This window comes from Mya arenaria, chromosome 7, assembly GCF_026914265.1.
Source record: "Mya arenaria isolate MELC-2E11 chromosome 7, ASM2691426v1".
In the NCBI taxonomy this organism is placed as follows: Eukaryota; Metazoa; Mollusca; class Bivalvia; order Myida; family Myidae; genus Mya; species Mya arenaria.
Window position 1 is genome coordinate 10,509,114 of NC_069128.1, and position 16,138 is coordinate 10,525,251.

General features: G+C 33.9%; 1 protein-coding gene across 1 annotated transcript; it reads left to right on the forward strand.

The window, feature by feature from the left end:
• The first annotated feature begins 82 nt into the window (after positions 1–82).
• Positions 83–15,092, forward strand: LOC128240914 (tubulin polyglutamylase complex subunit 1-like). The gene is made up of 8 exons (XM_052957903.1): positions 83–185; positions 3,263–3,353; positions 4,472–4,602; positions 5,560–5,623; positions 6,352–6,467; positions 12,492–12,685; positions 13,219–13,302; positions 14,311–15,092. Exons 1-8 carry the CDS (start codon positions 116–118, stop codon positions 14,326–14,328), a joined length of 768 nt encoding a protein of 255 aa, XP_052813863.1. The 5' UTR covers positions 83–115; the 3' UTR covers positions 14,329–15,092.
• Positions 15,093–16,138: the final 1,046 nt, after the last annotated feature.

Genomic DNA, 16,138 nt, shown 5'->3' on the forward strand with positions numbered 1-16,138 from the left:
AAATTCCGTCAAGGTCGATTTGTCTCCGGATTTTGACCAGCGATCAACGGACAGTTAATCGGGATACTACGTGAAGCCCGAACATCGGCGGAAAGTTATTTACCTTGTCGACAAAATGACTGACAGAAATAAAAAGATAAATGCAACAGAAGAGACAACTAAAGAGTCAGAAAGACAGTTCTTGGGTATAAATAAAGTTACATAAAAATAAAAAGTTAACCATATTGTTTTTACGCTTGAAAAGCAGTTGGAGAGTTGATATTAATCTGTCGAAACACAAACTTGTCACACATTTTCGTGACAGCACAACAAAATAACAGTGACATTTTTACGTTTTTTACCGAGAATCTTTGTGAATACGACCCAAGTTCCACAGAGATTCAGATTTTCAGTGCCTTGAATTTACAATAATCATATTCACCGATTATATCATTGACAGAAACAGCGTTTTCTTATGAAAATAGAAGTTACCGTCTCCTTCGCCCTGTGATTAGAGCGTCCACGTACGGAGTGGTAGGTCGTGGGTTCGATCCCTGGCAGTGTCATAACAAAAGATGTTAAGAGTTGGTACAAGTAGCTCCCTTGCTAGAAGAACCAAGGTGTCTTTTCAAAAAAGAGCTATATGGTATCGCACCTGCACATCCTTGTATCCTACCACTGTCTCTTCCACGTACTGTGCCTTCAGCAAAACCTAAGGACCCTGTTGGAAAAAGTGCTTAGGCCAAAAAAAAATACCTGTGTTAACAAACAGTCAATTATCAACTAATAAATTTGTTAATTTGCATGAGGGAAATGGCCGATTTTCTTGTCAACTGTGAGCTCCTTAAACTAGGCCTTCAAGTGGAGGTAGGTTAAAAATAGAACAAGTAAACGTGGATATGGATTTATTTTACTTATCTTATTTTTGTACAATCAAAGTTTCATTCATATTTATAGTGAATTCAAACATTTCGTTCATTGTTATAAGATTCCCAGACAACGATTATTGATTATTATTTTTTCGATCGTATGTTTTTTTTTAACAGCCTAGGCGAAATCTTGGCAATCAAATGGGATTGTACGGTATCCGACTGACCGAATTAAATACAAACCATAGCCACGCGCCTTTGATATTATCACCGCTTGTGCACTGACGTCACAAGTAGTACCGTTTGATCTGTAGCCGACACATTCCAACAAATGTGTTGTTAACTTTCGAAGGTTTTTAATTGGATTTCCGTTGATGGGACTTATTTTTAATAAGGCGAAACAAATAACCATTGATAATTGCGGATAAATTAATGTAACGATTAGTGAAATGTGTAGCAAAAGATGGAGCAAAGCTTAATCGTAAGGAGCCTGCATGATATACACAATGCCTAATCGTAAAAAGGAAGTTTTATTTTGGACATGAATAAATAACACCGCTAGCTATAAGCCTAAATATTTTCATTTTAAAGACTGCAAAATATGTCTCTTGTGATTAACTACGTGTTTGGACCGTAAACATGCGTTTGCCAATTTGAAGATATCGGACAGGGTTCGCCGCCCTCCGCCATTTTGTATTCCTGTTGACATAACGTCTCGGTAATACATAATAAGGAATGAAAGTCTATTCTCCGGGTACATAGAAAGACAAAGAACAAAAATAATGACAATATATTTAAAAAAAATTACGATAGATTTTTTTTTTTTTTTAATTTTATGTCTAAAAAAAAAGATTAGGGTCGAGGAGGAAAAAATAGGGTCGGTCAGGTCACCGGAAACACAGGTATTTTTTTTTTGACCTTACACTTTCACTGGTTATCCTTGACCGCAAGGTCTAAAGAAATACTACTACTCTAGTTAAAAGGACTGAAACAATGATCAATATTTTGCCAAATTATTTGGGAGTGGGTCTCATGTTCAACGTACAAATATATGAAGTCACTTTAATTAAAAATGCCAAATATGTCAAAAATCAACTGAATAAAAATAAACCTGAAAGGAAAAGTGGGGCTCGATCCCATGACCAATGGAACACTAGCACGGTGCTTTAACCAACTGAGCCCGACATAAACCTTTCAGGCCGATCCATGCACCCTTGTGTTTTACTTGAGACACTTGTAAAATTATCAAAGGAGGAAGTGTGCCAGGTGTAGAGGTAGAATCCACGACAGCCGGGACACCAGCACAAAGCTCTAACCAACTGAGCTAACCTGGTGGCTGGTTCTTACCCACACACAATACAATATCAAGAACAGTTCTGAAGAAGAAAAAACAGAAGCTACTTAAGATACAGAATTTGCATATTTGCAACAGCAAGGTTACGGTGCATCTTTCTCTACAACAAGATGAGCATTTTGGTCACCAATGCTGAGCATTCCAGGGCCAACTTAGCCTAAATTGGTTTTGGACAAGGAAGTGTAGCAACCTACCCCTACTTTCTCACGTCTTCAGTCCTTGAGAGGCACAGTTCTTAACAATGCCTTTAATTAACTGATCTTGTAAAAAAATATCATGTTAACAATCTGTTTGGGCGAGTGAAAGTGGCTTTAGGCAAGTTCATTTGGACGGCTTTGATCTTAAATCATGGCAGCAAGAGTCCAACATTAATTTAACTTTACCTGTTAAAAAATAATTTACAAACATGGCTGCTATAGATATTAATAGACCATTTTTCGTTCACACTACTTTATCAGATCTATTGCTTTCTTTCCAAAGTGGACTCTTAACTGATCTTTCTGACCTCGTAATTTTACTTAACCTTTGTGTGTTCAATGTTAAAATTATTAAAGATTTTCTGTAAGCTTTCAATATTTCTATGTTATTATAATTCCTTGGCAAAGTGTGGCGTGAGCCTATAACAATTTAGATGTTGATTGCATTGTGTACTAGGGACAAGCATTTTTGTCTCATACATGCCATATCCCCCGGCGGGGGGAAAAATCCCCCGGAATTTCGACCCATCCCCTGGTCCCCCGCCAGGGACTTCATACCCCCTGGAATTAAAACTTGCTTAAGGTTGACAATGGAAAGCATCAATTATATTATGACTGTGAAATTCCATGAAGGTCCATGATGAAATTATTATATTTGAGTGTATTTCTGTATTTATTCTTATATTATAAATGCAGATATTGCGCAAATTTTCGTCGCGTAAAAATCCCCTGGTGTAATATTAAAGTCCCCTGGAATTCAGACCAAAATCCCCTGGGAAGCCTCTCAAAAATATGGCATGTATGTTGTCTTCAAAAGAATTCTTGTTACTTTCAAAATACTTTTAATTAACTGTATATTGTAGAGAGGACAAATGTTGGAAACCTGATGCGGGATGCCTTGGGAAAGATTATAGCCAATAGACCGGAAGACCCCATAGCATTCTTTGCAGATTAGTAAGTCACAACCTTAGTGCAATTATATAAACATATTTTAACTACTGACATGTTAATAGATAATGGAAGAAAAAAAAATCTATTAATTTCTCAACTTAGAAAGTGATTTTAAAGCTGCACTCTCACAGATTGACTGAAATGTCAACTTTTTAAATTAAATAATCTTAGAATGAGTCAATTTTGTATGGACACAAGTTATATATGATTGCTGATAAAATATCACATTGCTGTTTTTATTTTGAAATTAATGTTTTATGGCTAAAAGTGTTTCTAATGCTTTATGAATAATGAGGGTTTCAATTGAGATCAGTTTTATTGCGCATGTGAGTTATCTTAAATGACTCATTTGAAGTAATTGTTGCCAAAATCAGCTGATTCTGAGACAAAAATAAAAAATAAAAGTCAATCTGTAAGAGTGCAGCTCAACTATGTCAACATAAACATGTTTTTACAAGCATTAAACTGTCCACAGTAGGTGAGCTTTTAAAATGAAGATAGATGATGTTTTTAAGATTATGAAATTACACAAGCCAAATTGTAACAATATAAAACCTTTAAGTTTGTAAAAGGGCTTGGTAGTTGAATCTGTGAGAGTGCAGTTTATAGGTCACATAAACATGTTTACAAGCAACTGTCCAGCTTGGAGTATGTATTAATGAAGACAAATGATGTTGTTGAGAATATGAAATTGCACAATTGTTTGTAACAATATAAAACCTTGAAAGTTTGTGAAGTGCTTAGAAGTTTAATCACGTTTCTTATTATAATAAGTTTTCTTAGTGATAAGAGCCTGGAGTGGCTGAAATTCAGAGTGATAAATGTACTACTGTTCTAATTTGACTATTGCACAATTGGTTGTAATATGTACTGCCAGTAAAAGTACAATTAAACCATCCTTTCAATCGTTGATATTTGTTTTAAAACAATGGTTCCTGTTTTTCTTCAATAGAATATCAACATTACAGTTACAAATTTTATACTAGACATTCTGGAAATGAATAGCAATGTGATGTTTCAATTACATATTATATCGTTATTAAACAAAAACACTAGTTATTTAATATTACAATGCATATAAAGAAAATCACTTTAAATACTTTCATTTGTGTATTTTACAGTTTTGACTCCATTGAAGATGGGGCGAGTCTCGTACAAAAGGCAGACCAGGTTTTAAAGATGACCCACTACAGTCGTCCGCTGTTTGAATCCAATGTCAGGATTGCCTATGATATACTCGCTGCACACAAAGGTTTGCTTACATAACAGTTTTATTTACTCATTTATAGTTACCTAGTAATGATCATTGAAAGACTTGATGTATTGAAAGTCCAATTTAAGTATTGCCCTTGTTTTAACTGAAAAAATCTTTTTCTCTAGCCTAATCAGGCTAATGTAGGATTTACTTAAAACTTCTCATAAAGTTATGTCAGGGCAGTCTATGATATACTCACAGTAGATTGCTTAATACATGTATTTTAATTTCATTTCTAATGAAACAGTAGCTTTTAAATGTCCAAGTACTTATGCAATGTCAGGAACATGTGTGATGTACTCACAATTCATAAGGTCAGGCTTACTTAAATTTACATTTTCATATCTAATCTAGTACTAATCTTAAGAGAGAATTTCATTACCAGACTGAACTTCTTTTGCAAATATGAAACCAGTAAGTTTTGTATGCTTGTTATTTTAAGCAAATGTGGCAGACTCATTGGAATTTCTTTGCAATTGTAATTTTGGCCATTATTCAAAAACTGTTCAAGATATTTAAATGGAACTTGGTACACATGTTGCTAGAGACATACTTCACATGTACAATGTATGGCAAGGTCCATAACTCTGACTTTAATTTTTTATTAGTTTGCCCCTTCTACTATTTTTATTTTTATAGATTTTATGTTTAAGATTGAGTGATAGCTTCACACTAAACAAGAAAACAGCAGTTTGGTTAGTGGTCACCAAGCCGGACAAGTGGGTTTTCTACGGGTACTCCGGTTTCCCCCACAACATAAAACCACACTCTCGCGCAACATTGTGCCAACGAGGCTGACTTAGTATAAGCTATCATAGCTTTCTTCACAATTGTTGTAAAATATATATCGTTTAAACTAAGAGAACAGCACATGACAAAAAAGTAATTATTTGTTGTTTTTTTAAAGATGGCGATATCATGGTTTCTGTAATGTTCAACTATTGCCTGTTCCAGTTGCAAAGAAGGTGTATGGAGTGAATGGAGTTGTATTCATGGACCTTCTGACAGCTCTTAGTAGGTACGTGCAGGTGATGATTAATTGTTTGATAATGAGTATAAGATACTCAACTAAGATTCCTCAATATGTTTAGGGTTTAATATTCCCAATTGTTCATGAATCCATTAGATCGTGAATAAAACAATTAGTGAAATTCACTCAACCCCGAATAAAAATGCCAGTGATCATGCCATGCATTTATTTCACCTGTTGCCATTCAGTATAATCACATAAAACTTGGTACAAATGCTACCACTGACATTTCACATATGTAGCAAGGTACATAACTCTTGCTTAACTAATTATTGAGTTATGTCCCTTGGCTAACTAAGAAAAACTGAGCTGCAACAAGTTTTTGCCTCTCTATATTTAAATTTTACCTAAGTAAAAAGTTAGCACTTAACAACTAATTGTACATGTTATCAACTTTTGTTTAAATTACCGGTCATTAAAAACTGTAATCAAACAACATCATAAAGGATGTTTTATGTCTTAAATTCCTAGACTTATGTCACCGACCATTCCAAAGTGGTAATCCCATCATTTATTGGTAAAGCAATTTTGATGAGTGTGTGGTCTGTTTATGTAATCATGTATGCGGTGTTAATATGTTTGTGTTTCTAGTTCATTGAGCTTATGCACCTAAACAGGGTTTATTTTTAAATGTTTGACTTCTGGGCATGTCCCTGTAGTTTTTATCATTAGATTGTAATGGCTTTATAATTGTAATTCCAACTTTTTACCACCAGGAACTTGCCAGACACTGTTGTGACGAAGCTGTTACATAAGTTGGAGTGTCGTCAACATGAGGCCATACATTATGATGTGTTCAAGTCTGGAGTTCTTGCCTGCTGTGTGTTACAAGGTAATGTAAAAAACTATGCCAAGTTGTTCTGAAACACTGACATAGAGAAACTAAATGATGAAATCCATCATAACAGGACTATTTCACAAGTTGGAAAGTCTTCCTCATTAGGCCATACACTACACTAGCGGATCCAAAATTTATATATTATATCCTTTCCGCTACCATAGCCGCCTAATGCAGACCCTAAATTCGGGTGTCCCCATTACCTCTATCATTCACCGGCGAACTACCACAGCAGTGTAAACCGTACTCAAATATTCGGCTTCTGATTACTGCTATCGTACAGCGTGGGAATACCGCTTATTTTTATAATCTTGTACATGTTTTGCTAAAAGCAGAGACTTAAATCTCCCGATTAAAATGCGTTAGCAATTAGGTAAAATGTTTATCAATTTTGAAACAGTACAAATTTATAACACAATTAAAGAAATTAATTACCAACATTATATAGTACATAAAATTATATAACATAACACCCTTATAAATCAAGTTTGCATTTCATGAATTAGTGACATATACATTATCCCTAATAAGGTAATGTTCTAGTGAAAATGTACATTTTTCCTTTTACTTAAACCCTTTAATAGACACATTAATACAATAAAATGCATTTTATTTGTTTTATTATGTAACGGCAATTAAAATATTCACTTATTAATAAATATGACATATCGGCATAACTACGCTCTGGTTGACTTCAGAAAAATACAAAACTCTCATTAATACACTACGGATATGATGAATTTTGAACAAATGTAGGAAAAACCATAGTCATGTGTTGTAGTAATTTGATTGAAGACAATCATCAGTAGGTAAACGCACATGCAAAACAGCGCAATGGTAATCCTGTGATATGTAGGTTGTGGTAATTTTCATCTTCGGTATTGGCTACTTTTTTATTGTTTATAAAACTACTATAGGCGAGTTTTGTAGATAGGAATTACTTCTTTGAACAATTTGTTAAGTACATAAAGGATAATATTATGCATTAATACACTCTGGTAGTTCTAGCACAAACATTTCAGGTATATGTATTTCAAAATTGCCGGAGACGTTTAATGTTATGATCAATCTTGGAATTATACCACGTGTGCATGCATAGGTACACTATGGCAGTTTTAACTTTTGTAGTATCGATATTTATGTCTGTTGTTTTCCTCATAAATGCGCTACGGCTTGTATTTGATATTTCTAAAACAGCAATTTTGTACTACAGTACTTAGTAGAAAAAGGTTTTCCAAAATATTTCAAAAGTACAATGCTTAAAAAGATGTTTGTAAGGCAACGTTGCGAAATGTTTTTATTATTTCAATCATATCATGCATGTGTGTACTTGAATTGGAGTAAATTGAAAAAATCCACATGAACACTCTCTGGAATGCCATGTGTGACTAAACTATGTATGTATAAATACGCTATTTTAGCCGTGCTTAATTTTAATGCAGACATCACATTATCACAGTTTTCCAGGCAAGTGTCATTCTATGTAAAATTCAGTAATAAAACAAAAAGTGAAACTTATGATTTAAGAAGTGGTGTAACAATGTTTGTGTCTCTAGTTCATTGTTGTTTGGGTCCTTGACGTGTACCCCTTAACATGGCCTATTTTTTACTGTTCGACTAATGGGCTTGTCCCTGTAGTTTTCATTATATTATACATATTTTGTTTATTTTAGTATTTACACATGCACAGAGCGATTAAAAAGCAATATGTTTTTTTATCAAATAAATCAGAAAGGAATTAAAATAACAATTCTCTATTATGATATTTTACACACATGTTCATTCATTTCCTATATAAATGTATACTTATAGGACTAAAATCCAAATACGATTCATAATTCATTTATATATCAAGGTTATAAAATGTATAGATCATTTATTTACATCATAGGAACTTGTGGAAAACATAGGGATAAAATCAAACATGATGAAAATCAATAATGATAATATTTTTTCTCCTATCAACAAAGAACACATGTACATAATTATATAATAGAAAAACATAGACCAAAACATAAATCAAAATATTTGACTGTAACTATTATATTGCTAAAATATCGCAAGATTTGTCACGGGAAACAACACCAGTATAATCACAGCATTCGATTTACGAAACGGCAACAGAATCTAGTGGAGTTTCTGGTGCAATGCAATAGCATCGATCTGTAAAAAGAAATCACATATTGATGAATATTTGTTATAAAGACACATTGTTAGCGACAATTGCATTGTATATGTGTAATTTCGAAAAATATGTCCTCATTTTAAGCATGAAATGTTTAATTCTGTAAAAAACATTAAAACAAACATTATTCGTCCCTTCAGGAACAAAAGGTTAAAACCTGAACAACATTTTGTTATGATTATTTCATCAATACTATATTGAATATTTATTTTAATACATGATCGAAACAATCATCTAAACGGCGCTTTCTTGTACTAGACTCTGAAATTCAAGATGTGCCATTAAACAGTAGAAATAATTTAATGTATGCATTTTCATGAACTTCAGAGGCCGTTCATTGTTTCGATTTAAGGGTCATTTCAAAATGCAATTATATAAAAAACATATATTATTGAAAATGTTTTACATACATGAGTTGTTGTTTTCTGTTCCTCTGTGTTTCTGGAGCCATAGTCTTGTTGGACTTGACCTCCATTCGGCCTTTGCTAGAGGTAATGCCACGATACGAAATAAAACATTCCCTTAAATAAAATAACATTTCATTTGAGTTTTATTTTATAAACATTAGAATTATACTTGTGCAAGCTGACTCTGCACTGCACATCGCCAAAGAGGTCAGGTTAAAAAATGTCACTTGTTTGTTTGGATTTCCTTATACGTGTGCTATTCCCGCCGATAAGTTGTTCTGCAACCTAAAAACTGAAACATTAAACAGCTGATTGATTTTAAAAGATGTTGTTCATGTTTCATCTTGGTGGTACATGCAACGATCAATATGTTATTAAACCTGATTATGGTTACAATTTAACATTCTACAGCATGTTTGTAATATACTGTAAAAAAGTATTACCATTCTATCAAACAGCTTATAGGTAGCCGGAGGGTTGACGCTTTATACATGATGAATCATAAGCGAGAAGTCCACGGCAAACCACACAAATTAGGTCCACAAATAAGCATTTTGTGTTGGTACACTGTAAATGTTGACTGTCTACAACACCCATGCCCTTTTTGAATTAAAATATAACTTTGATGCATGTTTTTTCCCACTTTCCTTTTGTATTTACTTCTTCGGTCAAACCTTGTTCTGTCGGCTATTTATTATAGTATAGGATTGAAACATGTCATCGGGTTGCACACATGTTTTGATTATTCCCATGCAGTGGACATAAGCTTCCGGTCCGAAATATTTCATGCCATGTGTTCCCCTCTGCTGAGCATCCTAACTTTGCCATCTCTTTTCGTGGACTGATTTTGCGATTGACCAATTGATATGTTCTTCCGGTGTTAAATGCGTGACACGACTGTATAGATTTTTTTTCCAAACGCCAGAGGAACTGATGTTTTAAACTTGTCGGCAAATACAACATGATCATCCTGTGATGTTTTCTCTTCAGTTCTCTACAACTGTTTGAGTCAACCTGACTTTTATCTTTCGACTTAAGTACGCCTGGCAATTCCTGAGATACCCCATGACACACGGAGCACCAACGATTCTTGAATGGTGACCGTGACATTTGATCATTGCTTCATCGACAGATATGTATTGATGCACGTTGTATTAAGTCATGCTCCTTTCCCATACAACTTTCATAACAGGGGTAACTGTGGTTCCAATGTAACCTTGATGCGACCTTGTGATATTTGTCCGGTTGGTTTATTGTCTATTGCAGTGGTTTTCATGGCAACTGTGACAGCTATTTTTTAATGGATGTTCTGTTGATATATTGATATATTTGCAGTCACTATTGGTTTCCATGATAACTTTATAGCGATCACGTAATAGATATCCGGTTGGATTTATAAGAAAGGTATAGCATATATTTCAACAGTTTTAAAAGGAAGCGTAACTAGTGTTAAATGACCTTCAAAGGCAACGTCGCCTTTGAAATGGGTTGTGTTATGTTGATTACGTATTATGTTTATACAGGAAATACCGTTGCGTAGTTTTGCATACTTCTAGATTCAAGAACGCTACCAAAGTGGACTTAAGTGACTGATTTAGTAACATGAAAGTCTACCTTATCGAAGTTAACACACAAATATCACAGTAATACCACTGCGCAGTTTTGCTCATTTCTTAAATTTAACAGTGATACCACAGCGTACTTCTGATACAAGAGGAAAAGCTTAAGCATGCTGTTTTATTAAAGCAAATTTACAAAAGCCAGAGGCGAATAATGTTGAATGGCGATTTTTATAGAAATACCGTTGCTTATTTTTGCATGGTTATTATATTTGAAAGAAATACCGTAGTGTAGTAACTGTTTCTAAGACAAAGTACCGTAGCGTATTAATGCTGTTTTTAAAATTCACAATCCTTCTTATTTCAATGAAAAACGTACCACAAATTTGTGGAAAATGTACATTTTGCGGCTGTGGAACTGGACGTACCTACTTTTTCGGTACGTTTCAGTCGTCTACAGTATTCCTACAGTAAAACAGTAGCGGTAATCAGCACCCTTGAAAAATTGGTCTGCATTAGGCGGCTACGGTAGCGCGTCGATGTACGGTAGCGGTATTCGAAAGGAAATATATATTTCCCATTATATTTATTATAATATATATTTCAATATAGGAGAATATAAGTAAAACAAATATGCCCGAAATGAACAATTTCTGACTAGGATTGTTAAAATTTTCTTTAAGGGGTACCGAAAATCCCCCCTGCCAATATTTTAAAAACCAAATAAATTTTGGATCAGAGGGAGGGGCTCAAGTCCAAAGGTGACACGCCTATGTAACACCCCATCTAACATCATAATCTAGATCCGATTACGAGGTAAAACATAATGTGTTCACATCAGAAATTCTTGCTTGCATTTTACAAGGTAGATCTAGATTCAGATATTATGTATACTTTTGCTTTGTTTAAAGTTTAAAAAGAAAAAATCTGAAATAAAAAAATATATGGCTATACATTATGATGTATTTTTGGCGGGAGCTCTAGCTTGTTTTGTGTTACATAAGGTTTATGTAAAGATGTAAAATGCTGTGTTTAAATGATGTTCCTGTTTCTTACTTGTTCCTGTTTTGTTGCGTATTGTCAGCGCCTTTCAGTGTTGTCGTCATATCTGCAATAAGAAATAGTTCAGTTTTTCCCTTGGTCAACTGAACAAAATTAGATGATTTTAGACGCCCACTTGAGGTGCTTTTGGTTGAGACAAGGTAGAAAAACCAAGTCAATAAAATCCATTTTACCCATAAATCTGATAATTGCTTGAATTTGACAAGGAAGTACTTTTGTGAAACTTTGTCTCTTAAGCCAGCTTCACGAGGTTTAAAACTAACAACGTTTCTATATTAATCATTGGAAAACATTGATAATAAAATAAATATTTTACTAGGTTTTAAATGAGCGACTCTTAGAATTATAGAGAATTAATAAGAATTATTGATTCTCGAAGAATGGCAAATAAGACATTTTTATGAACTGCCACACCTTATATTGCACTGTCTTTATCCGGTCACCTGCATACAAAGTGGTCCAAAAACAAGGTGCCCTGAAAATTTTGATTTTTTAGGATAGTTGATCATGTGATGTTTATCTACAGTCAGTTGGTTATGTGACCGTAAAAATGACTTCTTAAAATTCTATTCTGAAATTTCATAATGCATTCGGCTCACCCGCAGAATTCCTCTGCCTTGGCCTTAATTGCCAGATAAACTTCTTCCATCCACAGCATAAAGCTAGTATTCTCTATTTATTCACCTAAATGTTTTCAGTAGCACATGAATTTGAGGGAATAAAGTGTTAAATTGACATGAGTTGAAATCATTTTTCAGACTATGTTAAGCTAGCCGAGCAGTTGTGAGTTGAAATCATTTTTCAGACTATGTTAAGCTAGCCGAGCAGTTGTTCCAATCCCTGGACATCCACAAAGCAGGAAAAGCCAACAAAGCGTTATGCGATGTTGTTGTGGACCAGCTGAACACAGCACTAGGGAGCACACGGACGGACGCACGACGTATACTGGAGAGTGGATATAATCTCGGAGTTGATGGGTTGTACTTGGCTTTGGAAAGGGTAGGTTTGTTGACGTCAATGACTTCTGAATCTGAAAAATACAAAATTTAATGATATATAAAAATTCTTACATGCACATTATTTGTTTTGAAACATTTATATCTAAATGTTTTGTGGCTATGCCATCATTTGTAGTATAAAAACAATCATAGAAAGGAAGTGATGTCATCAGTTTATACTGTTTAATGACAACTGTTAAAAATACAGATAAAATACATGTAACGGTAGAAAATGATGTTTTGTGACAAAAGGAAGGTATTAATTCCGTGCTGTCAATGTAATATGACTGTCTTATTATTCAACACTGAATATATGTACGTAAAGAGTTAGTTTGATAGTATTTGGAGAATAGGCATCATATAACAAACATAGTTGATTTCATTTCAAACATAACACCCTCTCCCAGGTTTTTTAAACTGTAGCTTTGTATTTGTTGACTTAACATTTATTCACTGATTAATTTACAGTTATTTGAAACATAGAAGTTCTATTTTCTCTAATTTTATTATCTTCTTTTCTATCTCAAATTATAGGCCATGAGTAGAAGCCAGCGGAATGCCTCACTTGAGACAAATGAACAGTTTGTGACAGAGATATGTGATGCCTTTTTATGCAAGGTTTGTATTACTACACCTGTGGTCAGAAATATGTGGACGATTGTTAAAATTATAATGTAAATTACTGTAAGAGTTAAGTCACTAGAGTCATGTGATCACTTTGTGACAGAAATATGTAATGACTTATGTTTGTAGATTTAAATTATTACACTTGTGGTCAGAAATATGTGGACGATTGTTAAAATTATAATATAAATTACTGTAAGGGGTAAGTCACTAGAGTCATGTGATCACTTTGTGACAGAAATATGTAACAAATTTCTATGCAAGGATTGTATTACTACAATTGTGGTCAGAAACATGTGGACGATTGATGAAATTATTATGTAGATTACTGTAAGGGTTAATTCACTAGAGTCATGTGATCACTCTGTAACAGATATATGTAATGACTTATGTTTGTTGATTTAAATTATTACACTTGTGTTCAGAAATATGTGGACAATTGGATGAAATATGTTATAAAGATAACTGTTAGAGTCTTGTGACTAGTTTATTAAAGTTAAAGATAAGTGATGCCTTTTACTGCTACACCAGTGGACAAAATTATGTGGGCATATGATTAAAATCATGTCAATAACTGTAAGGTTATAGGCACTAGAAAACTTGATAACTTTGTGACAGAGATATGTGTCATCTTTCCTCGCACAAGGTTGTTTACTCACTGTACACATGTGGACCAAAAATTATAATAAATTGAAATCAAATCTCAAAATGATTAACACAACTAGATTGTGAATAGCTTGATGAGATGTTTACCGGGTAGTTTGTTTGGTTGTTCTTTGTTTTTTTGCAAATTTCTAATTGATACATTATACAATTTAAGTTTGTGCAATCTCATTGAGAAATAAAAGGCATGAACATGGAGTGTGGACATTGATATGTTGTCTAGATTTAACTCTTTATGGAGAAATTTTGGTCACATTCTTTCCCATGACAAACAATCCTAGCTTAGTCTGTGAACATTATGGATGTTGTTAACCTTGTGCATTAAAACTTATTTTGCAGGTGAAGAAATTTGGCTGAAATGGCTCATACAAGAAGAATGCCACACGTCCGTGCTGTTTGCGTAACTATTTAGTGATGAGTCGGCTAATATTTTCCATAGAGAAACAAAAATTGTTCGGACTGTGAAAAGTTTGATGTCAACTGTAATACTACTGTGTAGGATGTTTAAAGTGGACATGATTGGGTTTGAAGCTTGTTTTTCTCTAAGCCCTTAACAGACATGCACCCATAAAATGTAAAATGTACAATTTGCATTTGCATTATTCACAAATTCAGTGCTGTCACTGTAAGAGTCTGTTCAGTAATGTTATGTATACGATCTTCCATAAGTTACCATTTAATAAAAAGATATGAAGCAAGTTAAGAATAAGTTATAAACCAAGCCTTTGAAGAGCTTTATCACTTTTTCTGCAACAAGTTTGATAAAATTGGCAACTCATGTAAGATTCTTTTTATCACATGACACATGTAGGCCAAAGAAAAATGTTATTTTTCGGTATAAAGTGTTTTTACGCTAATTTTTTAGGGCCAAATGGTTTCAATGTCATGTAATAGTAGTACTACAACAGTGTTATTTAAGAAATTATGTTACGCTTTTATTAAACCTGAAACAAGGAATGTCATGTGATAAAAATGGTATTTTTTTTAAATGATTATCAGTGTTTATATGTTGAAGTATAAAAATGAACAGTATATGTTTAAGTTATGTAAATAAAATGTTGTGTTCTGTTATATAAGATGTGATAATGACTTTGGAGTTTGAAATAAAAGAAAACAAGATTCGTATTTCTTTTCTTGTTCTTTACCTAAATAAGTTTGTAAACATATTTAAATGGTTCCCTTTACAGCAGGTCATTATTCTTATGTCTCTAATCTGACCCTCGAAGGTGAAGGTCAAATCTTTTGAGGTCATATTAAGCCACATAACACCTAATGCAATATTGCATAAACATTCTGTTGTACTGAACACGTTTGGTAATTTTAAAAAACAATCATGCAGTAAAAACATAAAACCAACTTTACTCTTATGTGCACACATGCAAAATTCCAGGATGATAACTCCGAGTGTCACCTTGTATTTTGAGGTAGGGTCGTGGGTCTTGCATGCCACGCATCACGTTTATGTATGGAACACGTGCCATTTTATTCTTTAATCCCACTGTGCTTGACAAGGTTACCGCCCTGACATGACCAACTACATTGTATACGTATATATGCAGCATTCCATAATGATGAACCTGTAAGTTTGGCCTTGACCTTAGAGGTATCGACGTGGGTCTTGCACACGACATTTTCTTGTACCGAACACATGTGCCAGTTAGTTTCAAAATTCCTTTCTGCATGAAAAAGTTCCAACTATACCCTTCTACATATATGCAGAATTCCATTATGATGAAACTTAAAAGGTACGGTACGGGCATGCGTCTTAAACACAAAAATTTGTCTTTAAATATAATACATGATTGTGCCATTTCATTTTAGAATCCCTTCACCATGAGTTTTACAGCCCGGACATGACCAACTATACTGTATAAAATTATGCATATAAGCAGCATTCCATTACGATAAACCTGTAAGTGTGTCCTTGACTTTTGAGGTAGGGACGTCTGCACATCACAAGTCTTCTTTACGTACATGCATATGTGCAAAGTTATTTAAAAATCCTTCCTGCAAGTTACAGCTGGGACACAGAAAACCATTCCATAAGAATAAACCTGTAAGTGTTCCCTTGACCAGATAGGTGTTGGTCTTGCACACAACATGTCATCTTTATGTACTGAACTCATGTGCGATGAAATTGTAAAATTCCTCCATGCATGACAAAGTT